The 23,752-nt window shown below is 38.9% G+C and overlaps 1 protein-coding gene across 9 annotated transcripts in view; it reads left to right on the forward strand.

The window, feature by feature from the left end:
- Window positions 1–21,900, forward strand: part of nbr1b (NBR1 autophagy cargo receptor b) — an 85,299-nt gene extending 63,399 nt beyond the window's left edge. For 4 of the 9 annotated variants that reach the window (XM_061748100.1, XM_061748098.1, XM_061748096.1 and 1 more), the window contains 2 exons: window positions 669–823; window positions 4,380–11,101. In XM_061748100.1, coding sequence (XP_061604084.1) covers window positions 669–823; window positions 4,380–4,497 — 273 coding nt within the window. In that variant the 3' untranslated portion in view covers window positions 4,498–11,101. Of the gene's footprint in view, window positions 1–668; window positions 2,443–4,379; window positions 11,102–16,652 lie in introns of those variants that run through there. The other 5 variants (XM_061748103.1, XM_061748102.1, XM_061748101.1 and 2 more) reach the window with 3 other exon arrangements.
- Window positions 21,901–23,752: the final 1,852 nt, after the last annotated feature.

Consider the following 23,752-nt stretch of genomic DNA (forward strand, 5'->3'; position numbering starts at 1 on the left):
CTCCCCGGGGTCTCCTCCCGGAACACCTCACCATGGAGGCGTCCAGGATGCATGCTAAACAGATGCCCAAGCCACCTCATCTGGCTCCTCTCAATGTGGAGGAGCAGCGGCTCTACTCTGATCCCCTCCCGGATGACTCAGCTTCTCACCCTATCTGTAAGGGAGATCCCAGACACCCTGCAGAGGAAGCTCATTTCAGCCACTTGTATCTGGGATCTTGTTCTTTCTGTCACGTCTGGGCAAGGGAAAACGCGATACAATTTTTTTTCTCATCATAGGGGTCTTTGGACCCGTGCTTTGTCCGGTCCCTCACCTCGGACCTGTTTGTCATGGGTGACACTGCCAGGAGCATAAAGCCCCAGACAACTCCTATGATCATTGGGACACACAAACCCCTTGACCACGATAAGGTGACGGCTAAAGGAGGGGACTTATTTAATGTATTTAGAAACAAAACACAAAAATGGCTAATTACCTGGGACTTAAACCTCTGAATGAGGAGAGCTTCTTCATTGGTCATTAGACGGACGAAATAGAATTTAGACCATAAAGCTGATTTTGGTTGAACTCTAAGGTGGCACTGTTTCAATTTAGTTTTTCTTGGCTTAGATTGTATTTCTTTCTGTTTAGTGTGAATATGAGATTGATCTTGATCTATTTTTTTGCAGCCTCCAGTAGACGAGTCCACACAAGAGACTATGATGGCCATACTTGTAGAGATGGGATTTGGGGACAGACCACTCAACGAGCGGCTGCTTAAGAAGCATAACTACAACCTGCTTGATGTCGTCAATGAGCTTGTTCAGCTGACCGACAATGACTGGTATTCTACACGTTATTGACCAGCAAGAGCATTGTGGAAAAATGACAGACATGGGGGGAAATAGAACGGAAAACAGAAATTCAGAAAGTGGGAGTGGGGGTAGAAGACAAAATGTCATATCTTTATATCATACAAAAAGACATTTCAGCAGACTCAAACCTTGTTACACCACAGAATGATTTCTCATAAGACTCATAAAGAATAAAACCTAAAATACCTAAACCTAAAACCTACATACTTAATGCAAATCACTGTAGCATAAAATCAGTAGGAGCCTTCAGCCTGGTGTCTATTTGTTGAAGCAATTTGAAGGCCTTATGGCTTCATTGGATAGCTAGTGTCCAGACCTGTAATTTGTGTATGCATCTGTCTTATTTGGCAGTCATATGCTTTCTCAGTCTCTCATCTTCTGTGTCCACTCAAGGCTCATTTTTTTTCAGAGCCTTTTTTTAAAACTTATTTTAGCTTTTGGACTTTATCAAGCATCAGAACTTTGGCAGAGATGACTGTGAGAAACTGGAAAAAAACAGAAGTGATGGGGTCTTTTTTTTGGAAAATAAAAGACTAGGGATGGGACTTGATGAGAATTTAGCGATACCCTTTTCATAATCGATACTTTCGATTTTCTTATCGATTCATTGGGTGAGGGAATGAAATACCATAAATTCTATGTGATTTATGTCATTGTCATTATATATATAATTCTATTAGATGATAATACAAAAGATGTTTCTGCATAGTGCTGCGCAATATGGACAAAATGTGATATCCCGAATAAGGCTGTACATCCAGATTAGTGGCAATTTTCTCTGAGATTTTCTCTATTCATGAACACATTCTGTATGGGAAAAAATAAATGGATAAAAGGTATCTATAAATACAATAAAACAAATATCGAGTGGAAAAAAGTACCATTAAAAATATCTGGTAGTACGAGCAGTTTTCAAGGAAAATACACTGTTTTCTTGTACATTGTAATTTAGTGTAATCCATAATGTTGTCTACATCCATGCTCCTAGCAGTGCCGTAAACAAGTATTTGTAGGTGATGTAGTCGCGTTGTTGCAGTTACATTATCCTTCATTCGTTTTTCATGTTGTGGTGTACAAGGTGCAGGGCAAAAGTCACTCTTGTCACACAAAAACAAACTCACTCTACCTTGGAGGACATTTGTGACGCTGGTTATCTTGCATGGTCCTGGTCAAGGCTCTTACCCACGTTTCCAAAGTCCCCAGGTTGAGAGTTAAATGCGCTAACCAGCAGGCTATGTCTTGGTTGCTAAATTAGTGTAGCAACAGAGCTAACACAAAACCCCATACATCAAAATAAATGATAGAGTTACAGTATATTGTACATTAATGCCATTTTTATTCCTAGGGTTTGAATTGCGGGAACCGGTGTTCTGTCAAAACAAGTTTCTTGTCAATTCGCACTGTCCAGCGCTTCTGCGCATACGCAAGCTGAGCCACCGGCATCTGTTGAGTTTGGCTTTTAGTGAAAAAGACTTACTCTATTTGTTTATCTTTATTTATGCAATATTTTACAGTTATATTATGCAGTTACACCTTATATAAATGTGAATAAAAACTTTAACTTAATAAAGAAACTTCTTTTGGGCAACTTTCCTTGTCACATTAGGCTTATCCAATGTACTGTATCGTGTACCGTATTTCTCGTGTGTAATGTGCATTTTTTTCCTCAAAAAATTGTCAAGTCAATGGTGCGCATTATACAAAAACTTTCACCTTTTATAAATGTATGCCGCCATCTAGAGGTTATGAAAAAGCCTACACTTTCATTGCAATTGCAGAGGTACGTATGTATGACTGCATATACAGTAAGTGCAGTTTTCCTCATAAGTTTACATACCCTGGCAGAATTAGTGCAATGTTTTTTTTTTTTAATACAACTGATGACTGAATAACAACCATCATTAATTTCCTTATGGTTATATTTTGTTAAATGATAATGCGTTTCTGAAATGCTAGACAGTTTAATTTGAATCCCATTAAAATTTTTCATGTTTTTTTTAAAGAACTCTACCCATCTTACAAATTCTGCCTGGGTAATCAAACATATGAACATATTTGTATGTTTTCTCATTTACTAAATAAAAGTAGGGCTGTGAATTTCAAAACAAGAGTAAATAAAAACAAAGTATTACGTGTTCAAATAAAGTGCTTAACTCAGAATAATTATTTGAAAAAAATAACAAAATACAGATAATACTTTATGTTTTGATCATATGGGTAGAAGCAAAATCATGCATTGTAAAAATGCATTATACATAGCTAGAAACGTTTTACAGAATTTTGAGGTCAACTTTGGGGGTGCGTATGGGTGGGCATTATATACGAGAAATTACGGTATATCTTATTTATATTTATTTATTTATTTATATATTTTATGTATTTATTTATTATTATTATTATATACCAAGTATTGGTATATCATTCATCAAAACACCAGTAGGGGCTTATTTTATGAAGAGAAAACACTCACGTGTAGCTTCGACAATAAAGCTGTTTCCTTTTTTTTTTTTTGTCCTGTTCGGCTGTTAGGTCAAGCAGAATGGAGGATCTGTATCCCTTTTATGCTGGAACAGTTTTACTGTGTCACAGTGGAGTTTTTAAGCTTCCGCTGTGGTTTCTTAGTATTATAATTGAGGTTTATTGACAATCAGACTTGATCACTCGAACAGAACAGTTTCTAGAAGGGAGAGAGAAACAAGGACAAAAGACAAAGCACTAATTGTAAACACCATGAGAGAAGTAAATCATTACATTATCTACAACAATGAAACATTAAATATGAGTGTTGCATGGGGCTGTAGTGCTACACCCTGTGAGGGAAGGATAGGACAAGATAGAACAGGACATGGAAAGGAGAAGAAGCATGCAGGACAAGGGTCGTGAACCCGGCTGTACAACTAAAGTGTGGTAGGATTAATTATGTAAATTATAGTCTACAGGACGAGAGTATAACTGAGGGCATACACAAGCGATTTGCATATTCATGAGTTATTTGTCGCAGTAAGTGTGTGACCCCACACCCAGTGGAAGAGTCCTAGGGGTGTGTGGCTGCGGATACATGCAAGTGAATTGACACCGTTTCGCATGCACAGAGACTGACAGAAGTGTCCTGTAATTGCTATGGCCGCACCGCGGAGGCTGAGGACCCCACCCAATCAATCGAGGGGCGGGATCGGGCCCAGGGGTCCACCCGAGAGCAACCCGGTGGGCGGGACATGTGCCACACCGAGCGACCCCGGGCGGTCCGCCGGCCCCACCAAGGCGCCCCGACAACTGGCCACCCAGTGGGGGCCGCAGGGACCCAATGCCACCGCCCCAGCCAACACCCCCACCCGACCCACTGCCACACAGACCGGGAAACAGCACAGACGTGCTGAAATCCGATCCGACACCCACACCCTCCCGATCCCATACCAGTCCCCCGGAAACCCTTTGATATGTGTATGTGCCCAGATGTGATTAGTGAGAAAAATATATACTGTGAGTGTGTGCTAAGTGAGTGATTAAGAGGCATGGCTCCTGCAGGTTGGGCCCATTAGGCCGGACAACCACCAACAAAGAGGCCACCCCACCCAGACCTGCAGCACCGACCCCGGTCCTGAGTGTGGGAGGTGGACCCTCCCAGAACCAGGCAGGGAAATGAACCCCACAGCAAGCCCCACAGCCCGCAGGGGACCGCCCAGCTCCCCCACGAGAAGAGGAAGAGGCGACCGCAGCGGGACGCAAGGAACGGAGAGAAGAGGAGGAAGCAGGCCCGAGGAGCGACAGCGGGGCCCCACCGCCCCCACCAGCAGCCAGAGTGGGGGACTCAGGCAGGTGCCAGCCGGCACCGCCCTCGCACCAACGGAACATGGGCGAGTCACCATCACACCACCATTACTCCTTAGGAGGTCGCCCCAGTGGTTCCCCCCCACCCCCGATATCAGGAAGGAATGAAAAAAGTCCCGCCCCCACAGACTCCGGAACAGCAAACACAGGGACAAGAGGAGAAGATCCCCACAGCATGCATGTCTTTTCACCATGCAAAACGATCTAAAATGTGTGAAAATAAAAATAAAAAAGAAATTAATAGAATAATAACAAAACAACAACAACCTCGACAACAAAGAATATAGAATTCCATTCCATTTCACACTTATGGGAATAGTCTTGCTATTGTCAAATGTTAAATGGCACCCTACTCAGGGAAAGGAATCAAGAGTCTAGATTTAGCATGTTGAGGAAAGGTGACCAGCTATCTACGTATATGTGTAATTGATTTTTTTCATTCTGCTGATATTTTTTCTAGCGCAATATATTCTATGATGTTTGTTTGTTTTTCCAGTTTAATACAATTGTTTTCTTAGCGGTAGCTAACACGACAAGTAATGATTGTGAATATTTATTAGGGAGGTCAATTATGCTTAAGTCGCCAAGTATGCACAATCTTGGGGAAAGTGGAATCCCGCAGTTTAAAATATACGAGAGTTTTTGTATAACCCAAGACCAAAAGCATTGAATCGGTGTACATTCCCATATAGCATGAAAATAGGTGTCTGGGGTACTTTTGGTGCATTGCACGCATATATTAGATGGAGAGAAACCCATTTTATGCATAGTGTACTGAGTAAAGTGTGTTCTATGGAGCACTTTATATTGTATAAACTGTAGATTTGTTTTTTTTTTTCATTCTAAACTTATTATAAATCTGTATCCAGTAGCTACGGTCAGCAGACAGGGAAAGGTCTTCTTCCTATTTGGTGCATTGATTTAGTACATGAAATTAATTTATACACTTTTACTTTTCGGGAGAAGCTTCATTATTTGCTTGACAAACTCTGGCAGTTTGAGGGTGCTCTGGAGTGTTGGTATTCATTTTTTTTTTTTATTGCTGCTTTTAATTTATTGGATTGAAGAAAGTTTCTGGCTGTTATTTCGAATTCTCGGAAGAGTTCATCACGTGTCCTAAAAACATTATTGTTAAATAGTTGTTGCAGGTGGTAAATTCCATGTTGTTCCCATGTACTAAAATGAAGGGGTATATTATTAATTTCAAAATCTGGATTATGGCAGATTGGGGAGAGCATACTGGGAGCTAATTGAGATCCTGTCGATTCTAAACTTTGACACCAAGCCGTTAAGGTGGATGCGATTATTGGATTCTTGAAACATTTATGGCGTTTAAGACTAGTAAAAATAAATGGAAGTTTTGGTAGTTTGATATTGTTGCAGTCTGTTTGTTCTGATTCTAGCCAAGAATCACACTCCTCATTGTGGTGCAACCATTTGATGAGGTATTGTAATTGTTGTTAGCTAAATAATGGTGTTTAAAGTTGGGAGCATTTAGGCCTCCCTCCTGTTTACTTTTCTGAAGAGTGGATAGACTGATTCTATTTTTCTTATTTTTTGAATACATTTTTTTTACAGCAGAATCTAAGGTTTGAAACCATTTAAATGTGGGCTAAAATGGAATCATTGAAAATAAATAATTTATTTGAGGTAAGGTTTTCACTTTTATTGTAGCTATTCTTCTCAGTATAGAAAACTGTTTCCGACAGGCAAGCGCATGCGCAGAAGCGTTGGAAGTGCGGTTTGACAAAGCTTCTTGACTCAACAGAACATCGCTTCTCAAAAAGAATGTTTTTTTTTTTTTGTATTCTTTCCCCTTGGCCCACAGTCTGTTGATTTGCATACAGAATAACTCTTAAAGGAGAAATATATGATTTTTTTTCCAAATTTAAAACAGTTCCCAGGTGTCTTAATAACATGCTTTGTGTCAAAATACCCCAAGGATCAAGAATTATAGAAAACTTTACACACTCTTTACACTAGTAGCCTGTTTAAGAGGGGAGAAACCTGTCTCATTCAAGAAAGCCTCATATACTGCTTAGTCAATAGCGAATTCGGATTTCGTTGGCATGACAACTAAGCGCAATTGAAAAGTAAATTTAAATTTAAAATTAAATCCCACTTAATGATGCACCAAAGAGCCCAAACATATTTCTTAGAAATTTGACACATCACAGAGAAGTGTTTCTAAAAAGCCTGCCAAATTTGAATGAATTAAACACTGTTATTGTAAAATAAGGGTCTGAAATCATGAAAAATAAAGCCCTCCATCAAGCTGCAGGAATGTGTAGGCATGCACGCGTTCTCTGTTATTTGGGGAGGCCCACACACAACTCCGAGCAAGGCGCTGACATTTTGGATGACCCCGCCGCAGTCGAGTGAGCTCCTTAGCTTGCCAGTTCGTGGGCTAGCGAACGTAATAAATACAGTATATCTCAACAATTCAGTACTAAATAGTTGTCTTTAGCACTTACCTTCAAAGATCATGTATTTAGAAACAAAGCAGACATGTTTTAATTCCAGCTCTACACTGTAGCAAATCTTCCCGTGTCCTTCTATGACAGTCAATGTGACATGCCGAGGGGAAAAAGAAGTGCAAACTCTGCTTTTGATTGGGATAGGAGTATTTAAATGCCCCATACATTACAGCACTTTTCCTGCTTTACTTTTCACAGAATTTACTGTGAAGTACCCAAATCCATATAAATTGTCCTGAATACAGCATTTAGCATCATCCATGGGTGCTCACAGACTTTAGAATTATTGCGTATTAATGTCTGTGCTGTATGCAGTTGCATTCAAAATGATCAAACCCCATTGTAAATTACATTTATTTTCAAGCTTTACAATTTTTCAACAGATGGCCACATTTATGAAAAAATAATGTCCACTTTTAAGATTTTGTGTATTTCGACCGTTTTTGCTGGTTCTTTGCAAACTACTATAAAGTGGTGAAATTTGTAAACAAATATAATTTGAAATGTGGGGGTTGAACGATTTTGAATGTTGTTGCCTTTAACTAGTCATTAAATTTGGACATAATGCCAACACCACATATGTTAACTTATTCAAATGTTGTTGATTTTTTACTCAAATCTTCATTTAGAAAAATGGAAAGAAGCCCAAGTAAATCAATCAAGAAAGTGCACATTTTGTGCATCACTGTATTCTGTGTCCATTTGTGTCCTAACATTCAAATGATATATTAATTGTCATGATCTGTATACGATATTTTTGACATCCTGAGAAAAAGTAAAATCAAGCTCTTAAGTGATGCAGTTTTCTGGCTTTTGAAACATAGACTGTATATACATTTACATTTTGATTGGAATCTGTCCATTAGCACTACAAGCAAATCAAGGGTTAGAGTTCAGGTTACCGGTAAGTAAATGATTTACAGCAATAATTCCGGTATTATCAGTAATAGGCCAACATAACAGGAATATAAAATTTGCTGCTCATGTCCAGACAGTACGATTCATTATCTGTTACATTATCTGTCCCCATTACACCTGACTGTATTCAGTCGTGGTATTGGGTTTGTTTTGTTTTTCATTTGTTTAAACTTACTGTATGTCCTGCACCGTAGAACATTAGTATTCCATATTTGTATAATTGCACTGTACTGTACTTATAAACGGCAAACATGCAGCAACTTGGCTATAAATAGAAAAATATTCCTGCATTTACCCCCTTCTTTCCCACTCTGAAGCACACGGAAGCAGACACCAATAGTTATTCAAAAAGGGAGGGAGCAAAAGGGACCAAAGCTACGCAGGGATGGCTTGTTTTATCTGGACCTTGAGAAAAAGGGGGGCTGGTACAGAGTGGAACAGAGCACATTACACTTAAATAACTCATGAAAAAAGAAAAACAAGCTGCTTGGTACATTTGCAAAGTTACACTGGAATTATGGAACAATAAAAGCATACAGGCTCCTGTATATTAGTAATGTTGCCGCTACTAAGCAAAGATCTGAATATTCTTCAAAACAGTTGCTCACAAAATAAGCTATGTCTGACAGTAAATATTTTGTCTCCCTGAAACAGAGACTCTTTACTATTGCATCTTATTGCCACCTTTATATTTCAGTAGCTTCACTTACACATTGACGAATTTCACACTGGATTCCCAGGAAATTGTTGCATCAGAGGGGTAACAAAACAGACAGTAGGACCATGATTATTCTCCTGTCGCTTTCAGAGAGAACCTGCCGAAATTGGGCATGGCTGTCTTAAGTGTGCGTCACTTACCCGCAATGAGATAATTAAATGCATGGAGATGTCAGTGTGAGAGTGACAATTGCTTTCAACTTTAAGGGGTGTGATTAGTGAGTATCAGGTGTTATACTTTGCACTCACTTACATATATTCCGCCTCTGTTGCACTTTACACATGGTACCTTACGCATGGGACAGTGAGCTGGTCAAAAGTTGGAAAGCGTAGACTTCGATGGCCAGTGTGAAAGGGACTGCTGTTACCTGGTGTGTTTGCAGAAAACTCTTTAAGGCTGGAACATTTCTCCAGCCTGATATTACAGCATAAAATTACAGTGTTTAGCCATCTGCTAACTTAGGTGTTCCAACATTAATGAGCTGTTTTTATTATCTCGTTTTGCAGACATTGCTTTACAGTATCAATTATTACCTGCATAGCAAGCTAATGGGTATAATGTTGTTTCAGTAGTGTATGTCTTTGTGTTTATGCAGTTGTTTTGTTTTTGCTTTTATTCTAAAAACAAAAAACACATTTCTGTCAAATTCTGCAATTATTTAAAGCCTTTAGAGGTTCCAACTCTTTCTTTCAAACATACTACTGAGGTGTTGTGGACTCTTCTGCCGTCTATGTAAGATATTTTCAGGAATCACAAAAGGTTGAAGTGACTTTATTAGGTTGCTTGGTGGTAGATGTTTTGTGATCAAAATAAAAATTTGTATGTAAAATTATATAAGCATTCACACAATCAGTTATGGGAACAAATTTATATTTTAATTTAATTTTAATTTAAGATAATGGGCGGAAAATACTATAATAAACTTGATCAAGAATTAGATAATCATAGGCACATACAATCAACTAGTTTTCTTTCATAAATGTATGTATATAATAGAACTTTTCAGCTGAGAGTAAAATATATTGAGTCAATATTCGTCAATTTAATGACAAAATGAGAAGGACTGATCAGTTTGCTGACAGCATGCAGTAGTACAATGATCTAGTGGGGCAGCATGGCTCAGGTGGTAGCGTTGGTCGTCTCCCAATCAAAAAGTTGCGGGCTCGTCCCTCGACCCCTATGGCCATGTCCGAGTGTCCTTGAGCAAGATCCTGAAACCCCAGTTGCTCCATTATCAGTAGATGAATGAGGAGACAGTGTTTAAGTGCTTTGAGCACCTTGATGGTAGAAAAGCGCTATACAAGTGAAAGCCCATTACCATTTAATGCTGAGATTCTCAACAAGTGTGCTGTGGGAAATAACAAATTTCACATAATTGCTCAGAAAATTATTTATTTACTACTAATGATGTATCTTTAATAAATAATCTATGCCAGCAGCATATAGTGACTGGTAGAACAATTTAATGCTCTTCCACTCGATGGCAGAAGTTACATAATGAAACTGTGTATTAACTTTTTGTAACATTTTTGTTCAGTGGTGTCCCATGAGATTTTTTTCTGATGTAAAATGTGTGCCTTGGCTTAATAAAGGTTGAGAAACACTAGTGTAATGATCTATATCATAAACCCAAGATTATTATTTTGGGTCAAATTTTCTGGCACATCTCACAGAAACCATCTCCTATAGTTAGATATGCACAATGATAAATACAAAGTGTGTTAAATATGATCTAGTGTGAACAAATGAACTCGATAGATTGTGTAAATGTAAGCACACAGAGGTAATCGGACCTATTTCCTCCTGTAGCATCTTTGGCCACCTGCTTGACTACAACATTGACACAGCAAAATATACTGTTAATGTATGTGTATTAATTAATATATTATGGGTTATTAAGGGGTTATTATTATTAAAATCCTTTTCATTCTGCCATTTAAAATGAGGTTTTTTTTTCCTGTGCATTTTATGCTTGAAACGAAATGTACAAAGAAGAGCTTGTGGATTGTTGTATTTGTAGGCTTAATATGCAGTGTTTGAATTTGCTCTGCTGTTAGTGTGTTAGTATTTTCTTTTGTGAGTTTTTGAATTGATCTGTAAAAAAGTATTTTAGTTTATAGATGAGATTACGTAAAGGAATTGGAGTTGAAAAAATCAAATAGCATAACGAGTATTTGCGTAAATAATACTTTAAATGCCTATTTCAAAAATATATATAATGTACATTATTGTAATGGTACGTTTGGGTTTTGATGGCTGTTTGGAAAAGATGGCAACTTCAAATAAAAAGTCACGGACGTTATTCACCCTGAATGTAAAATGTGTTTCATTTTATGACATACAGTGGAACCTTAATGACCAATCCTGGCACACTTCCATACTGTCTACATTTTTTTTCAGATTTCAAACTACACTACATTGCCAAAAGTATTCGCTCACCTGCCTTGACTCACATATGAACTGAAGTGACATCCCATTCCTAATTCATCGGGTTCAACATGACGTTGGCCCACCCTTTGCAGCTAAAACAGCTTCAACTCTTCTGGGAATGCTTTCCACAAGGTTTAGGAGTGTGTTTATGGGAAATTTTGACCATTCTTCCAGAAGCGCATTTGTGAGGTCACACACTGATGATGTTGGACGAGAACGTCTGGCTCTCAGTCACCGCTCTAATTCACCCCAAAGGTGTTCTATTGGGTTGAGGTCAGGACTCTGTGAAGTCGAGTCAAATTCATCTATACTAGACTCTGTCATCCATGTCTTTATGGACTTTGCTTTGTGCACTGGTGCACAGTCATGTTGGAAGAGGAAGGGGCCAGCTCCAAACCGGTCCCACAAAGTTGGGAGCGTGGAATTGTCCAAAATCTCTTGGTATGCTGAAGCATTCAGAGTTCCTTTCACTGGAACTAAGGAGCCAAGCCCAGCTCCTGAAAACCAACCACACACCATAATCCCCTCCACCAAACTTTACACTAGGCACAATTCAGTCACACAAGTACCATTCCCTTGGCAACCACCAAACCCAGACTCGTCCATCAGATTGCCAGATAGAGAAGCGTGATTTGTCACTCCAGAGAACGTGTCTCCACTGCTGTCCAGTGGCGCCGTGCTTTACACCACTGCATTGCGCTTTGTGATATATAGCTTGGATGCAGCAGCTCGGCCTTGGAAACCCATTCCATGAAGCTCTCTGCACACTGTCTTGACCTAATCTGAAAGCCATGTGAACTTTGGAGGTCTGTAGCGATTGACGAGGCAGAAAGTTAGCGATGCACCTCAGCATCCACTGACCCCGCTCAGTCAGTTTACGTGGCCTACCGCTTCGCTGCTGGGTTGCTGTCATTCACAAACGCTTGCACATTCTTATAATACAGCTGACAGTCGACTGTGGAATATTTAGGAGCGAGGAAATTTCACAAATGGACTTGTTGCACGGGTGGCATCCTATCGCTGTTCCAGGCTGGAATGCACTGAGCTCCTGAGAGTTATACATTTTTAAAACACGTTTGTAAAAACAGTCTGCATGCCGAGGCGGGGGTGGACTGGGGGGAAAAAAGTGGCCCGGGAATCATGGACAGACCGGGCTAATTCATGCGCGCCGTGAGGAGCCAGCCAGCTGGGAACATAAATTTAATGTAACCCGATGATTAAAAAATAAATAAATAATTTAATTTGACAAGGCAGCACGGTGGGCGACTTGTTAGCACATCTGCCTCACAGTTCTGAGGACCCGGGTCCAAATCCGGCCTCGGCTGTGTTGAGTTTTCATGTTCTCCCCGTGCCTGCGTGGGTTTTCTCCAGGTACTCTGGTTTCCTCCCACATGCCAAAAACATTCATGTAGGTTAAGTGAAGACTCTAAATTGCCCGTAAGTGTGAATGTGAGTGTGAATAAAAAAACATTAAAATCTACCTGACCATGCGTCAAAAAATACCTTTGTTAAATCATGAATTAACAGTGGCTAATCACATTTTTGGGGTTCATTTTCACTGAAAACACCCAGGCCTGATTACCTCCGGGCCTGTTCAATCAAGAAATCACTTAAATAGAACCTGTCTGACAAAATGATCTCAAAAAGCTCCAACAAAATGCCGCGATCCAAAGAAATTCAAGAATAGATGAGAAATGAACCAAATGTCATGTGTAAGTATTGAAAGGGTTACAAAGCCATTTGTAAGGCTTTAGGATTCCAGCGAACCAAAGTGAGAGCGATTATCCTCAAATGGAGAAAACATGAAACTGGTGAACCTTCCTAGGAGTGGCAGGCCTACAAAAATGACCCCAACGGCACTGCGACGACTCCTCCAGGAGGTCACAAAGAAACCCAGGACAACATTGAAAGAACTGCAGGCCTCCCTTCCCTCAGTTAATGCCTGGATCAGACTACAAGATAAATTTGGTCTTTGCCGATTGCACTATATCAGACTACTGGCATAAAATCTTGCCATATCTCAGGCAGACAGTGGCAACACTACACGACATGTATTCCGATACCACAGCATCCTGTCTTTTACGATCACTGGGCTATATCTTGTCAAACCAAACACTGTCGGAGAGGCGGAACCAGAAAACGTGTCACCGGTCAACGCGACCGGATACACTCGTCACCATGGCGATGACAACAAACCCACCACACCAATGTATTGTGTGGCTGGAAAAAAAGAACAAAATGAGGGAAAACGTGTGGTGGGCGTCACCGGTGCTCGGGAGAGGACGTTAATTAAATGATTACTTGATTTATGTTCACGTATTTTTAATACGATACAACTCGCAAGCACACAACAAAACGTTAAGCAGCCTACCAAGCTAGTGCTAGCACTATCGGTTGTACGTAAACATGCGGGCGTTCTGTTGAATCATGTTCTAAAGCTTCGGTAAACATTGGTTTGTGCGCGTGAATAAATATTGACAACGGTGTGCGACTATGTTGACAACGGCAAGTACGGGAGGTGATGTGCCGGTCACAATACGCAATCCTATTGGTTGACATCAAGGTGCACTGTCGGAGAGTTGTCGTTGATCTGTCACACTTCATGGAAGATTTCCAAAAAATTAAACGGGCTAGACTTTTAATTTTGGCGTCGTAGGGCCAAATCGTTGGTCGTGGATTATGTCACACTAAAAGAAGTTTTGTCCTTCCCGACAAAATATGTCGGGCCCGAGCTGAGAAATCGGCTGCGATTGCTAATCGGGCCAATATCGGGGCTAAAATCCTGTCGTCTGATCAAAGCATGACTTATAAATAAGGAAGAGACCAATTGCATCCATGGCAGAGTTCCAAGGCAAAAAACACTGCTGACCTAAAAGAACAAAGGGTCATCTTTTGAAATAAATAAAAATAAAATAAAACTTTTGAAAGAATAAGTCAGGACTTGAATCTGATTGAAACGCTGTGGCATGACCTTAAAAAGGCCGTTCATGTTCTAAACCCTTGAACTTTTGCTGAATTAAAACAATGGTAGCCAAGCAGATCTGCCTCACAGTTCTGTGGACCGGGGTTCAAATCCCGGCCCCGCCTGTGTGGAGTTTGCATGTTCTCCCTCGTGCCTGGGTGGGTTTTCTCCGGGCACTCTGACTTCCTCCCACATCCCAAAAACATGTGTGGTAGGTTGATTGAAAACTCTAAATTGCCTGTCGGTGTGAATGTGAGTGCAAATGGTTGTTTGTTTCTGTGTGCCCTGCGATTGGCTGGCGACCGGTTCAGGGTGTACCCCGCCTCCCGCCCGAAGATAACGAGGATATGCTCCAGCAGCCCGTGACCCTAGTGAGGATAAGCGGTAAAGAAAATGGATGTATGGATAAAACAATTGTGCAAGGAAGTGTGGGCCAAAATATCTCCACAGAGATGTAAAAGACTCATTGTCAGTCATAGACAACTCGGTATTTCAGTTGTTGCTGCTGAGGATGGCCCATTCAGTTATTAGGTTTAGGGGGGCATTACTTTTTCACATAGGGCCAGGTGGCTTTGAATTTTTATTTTATTTTTTAATAAATACAATCACCATTTAATAACTGCATTTCATGTTTACTTGGGTTGTCTTTGTCTGATTTTGACTCTTGAAATATGGTAAATAGCCTACACTGATATCGGGGACGTGATCACAGAACCATCAAACATTTTGGTGCAAATAGTCAACAGGATCACAAGAAACCTGATGAGAGAAAAATACGAAAATGAACTGCCAAGAAGTTCGGTGTTCAGAGACATGGGCAAGGTAAGGAAAGCTGAAAAAAAGACTACGAGAAACTTTCTTCAGGCAGTGTTACAGGAAGAAGTCTGCATCTTCCAAAAAGACAATGATTTTTATGCAGCACAATGCTCCATCACATGCATCTACTGTAACTACTCCTCTTCGTGGCTAGCCAGTAAAGGCTTGAAAGATGAAAACTCATGACATGGCCCCCTTCCTCGCCTGAACACAATTGAGAACTTGTGGGCAGTTTAACCTTCAATTAATTAATGTGGGCTTCAATTAACCTACCATGCATGTTGCAGGCATGTGGGAGGAAACCGGAGTACCCGGAGGAAACCCATCCAGGTACGAGGAGAACATGCAAACTCCACACAGGCGGGGCCGGGATTTGAACCCCGGTCCCCAGAACTGTGAGGCAGATATAACCAGTCGGCTCTCGCTCTCTCTCTCTCGCTCTCTCTTATTTATATTTTATATATATATATATAATATATATATATATATATATATATATATATATATATATATATATATGTGTGTGTGTGTGTGTGTATATATGCAAACTCCACACAGGAGGACAAATATATATATATATATATATCCTGTGTGGAGTTTGCATGTTCTCCACGTGCCTATGTGGATTTTCTCTGGGTACTCTGGTTTTCTCCCACATTCCAAAAACATGCATACTAGGTTAATTGAAGACTCTAAATTGGCCGTAGGTATGAATGATTGTTTGTTTATATGTGCATTGCTATTGGCTGGCAACCAGTTCAGGGTGTACCCCGCCTCCTGCCCGATGACAGCTGGGATAGGCTCCAGCACGCCCGCAACCCTAGTGAGGAGAAGCGGATCAGAAAATGGATGGTTGGTTGGATATATATATATATATATATATATATATATATATATATATACACACACACACTACTGCGATTGGCTGGCAACCAGTTCAGGGTGTACCTCGCCTCCTGCCCGTTGATAGCTGAAATAGGCTCCAGCACTCCCGCGACCCTTGTGAGGATAAGCGGCTCAGAAAATGGATGGATGGATGGATATATATATATATATCAATTTATATTGAAAAGTTTGGAATTGTTTATTTATAATTCTTACTTAGACAATTGAAAATAAGAAAGTGAGATGTAAAAATTTGTTTTTCATTTAGTTGCATAATAGTTATAGTGTATATATATATCTATATATAATTGAATAACTACATATATAATTGAATAATTGTCCACATATTATTCTCCTAAAGCCTAAATCTCACTTTTACACCCTTAAACATTGTTTGAGGTTTATTAATATTTTGGATTAACCTAAAGCACTGTGGTTGGTGATTAATACAAATAATTCTCAAAAATGAGACTTGCCTAATAATTCTGCACACAGTGTATTAAGACCTAGAAAAATAATACAATGTGGCAAGGTTTCACAAACAATTCAAATTCTGTTGTAAACAATATTGACATCTCCGGCAGTGAGATAGACTCTTAAAGAGACAATTTCCACTTTAAAAAAAAAAAAAGAAATTATTGTCATATATTCAAACTTTCTATAAGATCTGCCAGTAAAAATTATTAAAATTATCTTTTGAAAAATCCCCCCACTCTGGCTCCTCTAATTTAATTTTATTATTATTTTACAACTGGGCACCGTAGGACAAGAAAAGCCAATCACAGGGTGTAGTGACAGGAGACTTGACAGAATACGCTGTCAATCTAGTCGTCAGGTAAGTTGATCACCCCTTATATTTTTAATTGACTGTACATTCTATGGACTCCGAGGTGTTCGCAGGCGAGTGGGGCACACCGGTTCCTTCCTCCAGGCCAATTCCATCAGGCCGTTGACAGCGGCTGACTAAGGTGAGCACAACGAACCGGTCGCTTCCTGGTTCTATTTAGTTGTCCAAGTTTATTGAGCTGGAGGCGTTTCTTTGTGCAGAGACGTATAGTGGCGACTGCGGAGACTGAAATAAGTCTACATTCAAATATTACTAGCAATTTGAAAACTTGCATATGTACCTTTAATTGTTTCTAATATATAGCACTGTGCAAAGGTCTCCACCACTAGTTTTGGTGTTTTTATGCCCTTTAGTACCTTTTATACAACAAATATCTTCTCTAGTAAAACTGTTGATAGTTTGCAGGGTTGCACAAAAACTAGCATGGAAATTAATAGGAAGATGGACTAACACATATAGCGCTCCACCAGTTTGGCCTTTGTGGAGGTCCGTCTATATTGACATTTTGTACTGTATATAATAGTGGTGTAACGATTTAGTCATTATATCAATGTATTGGTTTATATTCCTATGGTCTAACTCAGGGGTGTCGAACTCATTTTTGTCTCGGGCCGCATTGTAGTTATGATTTGCCTCAGAGTGCTGTTAGAAGAGTTCAATGTTTAATCACCAAATCATATTATCACCATTACACAACAAATTGAGGGATAACTAGTTTTGAAATCAGAAGACAAGGATAACAGTTTAAGTATTGTTTAAGTTACTGTAGAAGAAATGCTTGGTAACCGAAAAATGCAATATCTCAACATTATTGTTTATTATTATGACAATTTGGAATGTGGGTACAGAGTATAGCAAAAATCACAGATGTTGACGAGCATGATTTGCTTTCGCGGTCCACATAAAATGATGTGGCAGGCCGCAACTGGCCTTGAGTTTGACACCTATGGTCTTACTGGATCAATCTGTGCTCGGCAAGTTATCCTTCCAGACATAAATACATTGATTTAAATCATTAGAAAAGGCAATAAATTGATAGTATCGATACTAGGAAATAATGCACCTGATTTTATGCACGGCAGCCCTTATATGGAGGTATGTTTTATTTCCAAGAAAAACAATTGTTATTCCTTTTACTTTGCTTGATTTTTCAGTTAGCACACGGCAGTTAACACTCTCAAGGCTACTTTTTTCGTCTCTTTTCTTTGTTTTAATTTCTACGCCCAACATCTAGTCACTCATTTCCGTAGTCCCCTTAGTGGTCGGACGAGACACCACAGTGGTGTTGTGTGTTTTTTTAAGCACTTTTTTAGTTTTTGTTTAAGACGTCAGTCTGTCTGGTGGATGGCAGATGAGAAAGAGGCAATAAATTACCATTAAAGATGAAAATAATCGTGCACGTTGAAGCCTTTCGAACTGGTTAGCTTAGCTTAGCTTGTTAGCCGCTAACAACGACAGCAATGTACCCTCGAGGGGAAACTCAGGTGAACAAGAGGAGAACCAGGCACAATGTCAACTACAGGCTCCAGTTTGTGCTACAAAGAGCTGGTTTGTTCATTTATTTAGCTCTCTTTTTACTATTAACACTTACTAAAGGATTTTCCTCATGAGAACTTCACATTGCTTCGTTTCTAGCCATTACTATTTACCTGTATAGGACAGGGATTCTCAAACTTTGGGTCCAGCGAGAGACACCTTACAGTGGAGATATTTTTTCCAGGGACCCCGTCATAATTCTAACAACAATTAAACATTTCTTTTCTAGGAGAAAAAAAACAAAACATTAAAATCATAGCTGAAATATCACCCCAATTCCAATGAAGTTGGGATGTTGTGTTATACATAAATAAAAAACAGAATACAATGATTTGCAACTCATGTTCAACCTATATTTAATTGAATACACTAACCCTACACTACAAAGAAACGATATTTAATGTTCAAACTGATAAACTTTATTGTTTTTGGCAACTAATCATTAACTTAGAATTTTATGGCTGCAACACGTTCCCAAAAAGCTGGGGCAGGGTCATGTTTACCAGTGTTACATCACCTTTACTTGAACATTAAATATTGTGTCTTTGTAGTGTATGAAATTAAATATAGGTTGAACATGATTTGCAAATCATTGTATTCTGTTTATATTTATGTATAACACAACATCCCAACTTCATTGGAATTGGGGTTGTAATATAAATAACAATAGCTGGCTGTCTCCCCCTTTTATTCCAAAGCAATACAATCAATCATCAACTTTTATTCAGCAGACTCATAGTCAATTACAAAACACATACAGTACATTACAGTACAGTACACAATAAGACACATAAAACAAAAGTACATCAGGAAAAGCTTTATATTTAATGACCATAATTAGTTTGTACCTGATTCCCTTACAAGAAATACTGCACTGTCCTGCAGGTATTTATTTCACCGTCACACTGGATTAATTTTTGTCTAAAAACTTAATGAATCGATTTCCAGCCACTGAATTGTTTCGGATCATATCGTTCTAAATGAACCATTATCGTCCTTGAATCAATTCGGCAACCACGAATCTTGATATGAATTGAATCGTCATACCCCTAGTATATAATATGCAGTAATAGCATTGCTAAGACGCCAAATCTAATAGTGGCATACGGCTTTAACACTGTATTTTCTGTCCGTCTATAACAATTAATTTAATTCAGCTTGGAGAGGACACTTAAAGTTTAAGTACTTAAGTTACCATTGGAGAGGAGAGTGTGTACGCAAGGTTATCTTCAATGAGGTAACAGAACACTGCCTCAGTCTCACCACTGCTGTGTGTACTGTAAAGACTGTAAAATAGATACATGTATTCCATGTAAGTCAGAATGAAGGGGATGAATAGTTGAGACAAACTGTGATACCCACTGAGTATCTGTTTGGGATCTTGCCACTGTGACGGAGAGGTGTCTTCAACTCACTCTTGCAATGGGGACACTGGTATACAGCTGAAAATTACAAACAGTGTGACTTTATGTATGCATTGGGAATTCTTCAGAGGAGTAAGAGTTACAGTACCTGTTTGCTCCTGTGATGAATTGGATTCAGTTATATCACAGCTGGTCTCACTTTTTTGCAACAGCTATAAAGAGAAATAAAGTTGTGGGGTCAAGCCATTATAAATATTGTTCCTATTTCCACAAACAAAACATTAAAATTAATAATACGCCCCTGCTATAACTACTACCTGAGGATATCTTTATGAAGATGCCATACTCAATAAATTGAACTCATCTCTCCACTCACATGTCTATTAACAAGAGAAACAGGATACATGTATTCTATCGCTATGGTTCACACAGGAAATAAGGCTAACCTCATGCTGGAGTGTCACCTGTCCCTGCTTGGCTGGACTGTTGTTTAATAATAAACTAGACCAAGCAGAGGGTTGGTTTACCATCAGCTGATTCGTCTAATGACCAGTTAAAAAGAAAGAATGAATGACACCACCTTGGTGGTTCTGATACTTTACATGTATACAATTCAAAATGAGTATTACATAAAAAAAATAATAATAATAATTTATATATATATATATAGATAATTTGTTTGCATTGTCTTAAAGCAGTATTTCTTAAGGTGTGGTACGAGTACCACTAGTGGTACGCAGGATGTGAATGAATTGCCGGATTAAATAAGTAAAATTTACAACATTTAAAACATGAAGTACAAATATGACGTTTGGAGCATGGAACTTGTTTATTTTTTTCTTAATCTAGTATGTTTTTTTTTTTTTTTTTTTACTTTGCATGTACAGTACATTTTTTAAAGCAGTTATATTTAACTTTTATGTATAGTACAATAAATTTATATCTAATCTTTAAGGACAGTTTTTTGTAAAACATTTATTGATTTATTAACTTTTATGTGCAATGAATTTTAAATGAATGATCATGAAGTAGTTTTTTTCTTTTCCAATTTTTAAGCTCAATGTTAATGTTCAAACTGTGCATGGTACAATGGTTCACAACAATAAATAAAGTTATACTGTTTTAAGAAAAAAAACCTGTGGCTTGTTTTTGATGAACACTTAAGACTACTACGCTACTGTTAGTCATTATGGTGGTACTTGAAGAACTAAGTTTTTTATTTGTTTGTTTTTTTTGGGAGGTGATACTCGATGTAATGTATTTGAGAACCACTGACCCAAATATGTCCACTGACAATGATGTCCAAATCATTGCTACTGTACAGTATATCCGTCCGTGTTTGTTATGTTCCAAGCTTGATTTTGTAAGGTGTTTCTTTTATTTTTTTTGTTTCTACATTAAAATGTGTATTTTATTTTTGACTATAGAGTAAGAGTATGTTGAATTATTATCATAATTTAGGGACAGCATACTTGCTGTCTGTCTCTGGCCAGCCTTCTATCCAAAGCACTCTGACGCCGTCTGGCCTCCCAATGCATAGCTGACATCTTAATAGCACCTGGAAACAGTTAACAAGACATATTTCTAATATTGATCTCCTGTATGTCTAAAAGGCTGACACTGTACATTCACATAGTATTGTATATGTTTTACTGTATGTAGAAAGACAAACAGGTAAATGGAATATTTACTGTTTTATTTACATTACGTTACAAATATACACTAGTGTTTTTCTTTTACCTTCAGGCACTCAAAACGCTTCACAAACTCACCTCATCACCCACTCACACAACGATTAAGGTTAAGAGTGTATGCTATGTTGTGCTTTGTGTACCTGAAGACGGCACCTACCTCATTTGAACATATAAAGAATTTTGTCTCTAAAACAGATCTCTGAAGGGTGTGTGTATTGTGTGACAATCTAGCAAAGGATGTACGCATGCATGCCTTTTAGGAACTCTGTCGACTGTCCTGTTTCCGATCTTCTCCTCTTGTGACTGTTCCATAGTGACACAGCACATACCAATGTACCAGCTCACCGATGGTTATATTTTAAAAGTGAAGCAGCAAAGGAAGTACAGTAAAGGAATAGCTGGCATTACATTTCTAACACCACTAATGTGATCTATTTGAAATACTCTACATTGTATTATCTTTAGTTGAACCATGTAAATGAACTGGTTTTGATGAGACCATCTATATTACAATAAAGAAGAAGAAGAATCACCTCTTATTGTCATGAACATGCATGCACGCACGTGATATTTGTTCTCTGCATTTAACCCATCACAGTGAACACATACACATATTTTTGTAACAATTGAGCAATCACATCAAATGAATAATAGTGTAAACTCACCAAGCTTCCTGGCCTCCAAAGCAATCTAACACAGCCACTGTAGGAGATTGGTGGAGACTGAGATATCCATCTCACTTTACTCCACTCCTCTTTCTGACCTCTAGTCGTGGAGTCTCCTGGCAACTTTATACTCTCTTGTGCTCCTTTTCTTTGAGAAGAAAGGTAGAGGCGGATAAATCATTTCTATATCTCACTGGTAATTTTACTAGCCTACCTTTGTAACTCACTGGATATCATGTATCGAAGGGCACCCAAGATTGATTCCCAATGAGGATTTGTGACATCCTGCCTTCTCTGGAAAAACATTGTGTTGCAGTAAATAAAGCATGTACAATATAGGGACTGTTTTTATATATAAAACATTACAAACAAGATGCATATACTGGCGACCATGACTGATTTTTTATTTTTTTTATTATTATTATTCTTATGTTTCTTCCAAAATAAATAAAAATGGGATTTTTAAACTACTTTGAGGTGAGAAAAAAAGTAATCATTTCAAAGAAGAAATCAAAAATGTGAACCTTGAACAGTGTTTGAGTTACTTCAAAATGTCCAAACCCCAATTCCAATCAAGTTAGGACATTGTGTAAAACGTAAATAAAAACAGACTAAAATAATTAGCAAATCCTTTTCAGCCAATATTCAATTGAATACATGTCAAGATATTTAATGTTGTCCCAGGGTACACGACATGAATGATTTTCTAAAACAGGTTGAAATGTGGACTTATCAGAGCACACTTTTCCACTTTACACCAGTCCTCTCAGATGAGCTCTGGCCCAGAGAAGCCAATGGCCTTTCTGGGTGTTGTTGATATAGGGCTTTCCCTTTGCATGGTAGAGTTTTAACTTGCATTTGTAGGTGTAGCGACAAGCTTTGTTAACTGACAATTGTTTTCTGAAGTGTTCCTGAGCCCACATGGCAATATAATTTACACAATGATGCCGTTTTTTAATCCAGTGACGCCTGAGGGATCAAAGGTCACAGGCATTTGAGCGTAGATGATGAAATCCCTAAATTCTTTGCAAGTGGAAATACTGTTCTGATGAGAAATGATGATATGAGAAAATGGCTACTGCGGCATTACAGATGGCCTTTCTGGAGATCTAGCAGACAAGTACATTTTAGACATTTTATTTCTCGTGTTTGTGATTTTTATTTGAGTTCCCTATTTGTGAAGAGGAGCACCTTCTTTTGGTTTCTTTCTTTTAAGGATGCAATTGAATTGATAGTTGTTTGCAGTGATGCTAGCTGCGCCTTCCACAAGTTCACCATTTAAAGCAAGACTAGTGTCAAAATCATCTGTTGAGATGATACATGGTATGTCGTAGATAACAGGACAATGGCCTCCTTAAATTTAGTACCATCTAATAATACTTGTGAGGATGTCAAAGACAATAAGTTGCCAACCTCACGAGAGGATCAGAATGAGAAGATGAGAGTGAAAGAACATCTCTAAACAAAGGAGTTGGCTTACCACACCACCTATCTCCCACGAACATTACAATGTCGTCCTTTCATCCATTCCAAAGATAACTAGAGCTGTGAGCAGTTATAATCGGCCCTCGCACCCCGGCCACGTTGGGGTACTGGCAGTTTGAGGTCCTGGCAGGTTGGGATATTGGCACGATGAAGGTCCGTAAATTGCCCCGGGCGGTAGGTTGGACAACACGCTGTAGGACATATGCAAAGTTATGGCCCATATTGAGTAAATGTGGGCCACACAAAAATGGGGTATGACCCGCAAATCGTCTC

The sequence above is a fragment of the Phyllopteryx taeniolatus genome, chromosome 16 (assembly GCF_024500385.1).
Source record: "Phyllopteryx taeniolatus isolate TA_2022b chromosome 16, UOR_Ptae_1.2, whole genome shotgun sequence".
Taxonomy (NCBI): Eukaryota; Metazoa; Chordata; class Actinopteri; order Syngnathiformes; family Syngnathidae; genus Phyllopteryx; species Phyllopteryx taeniolatus.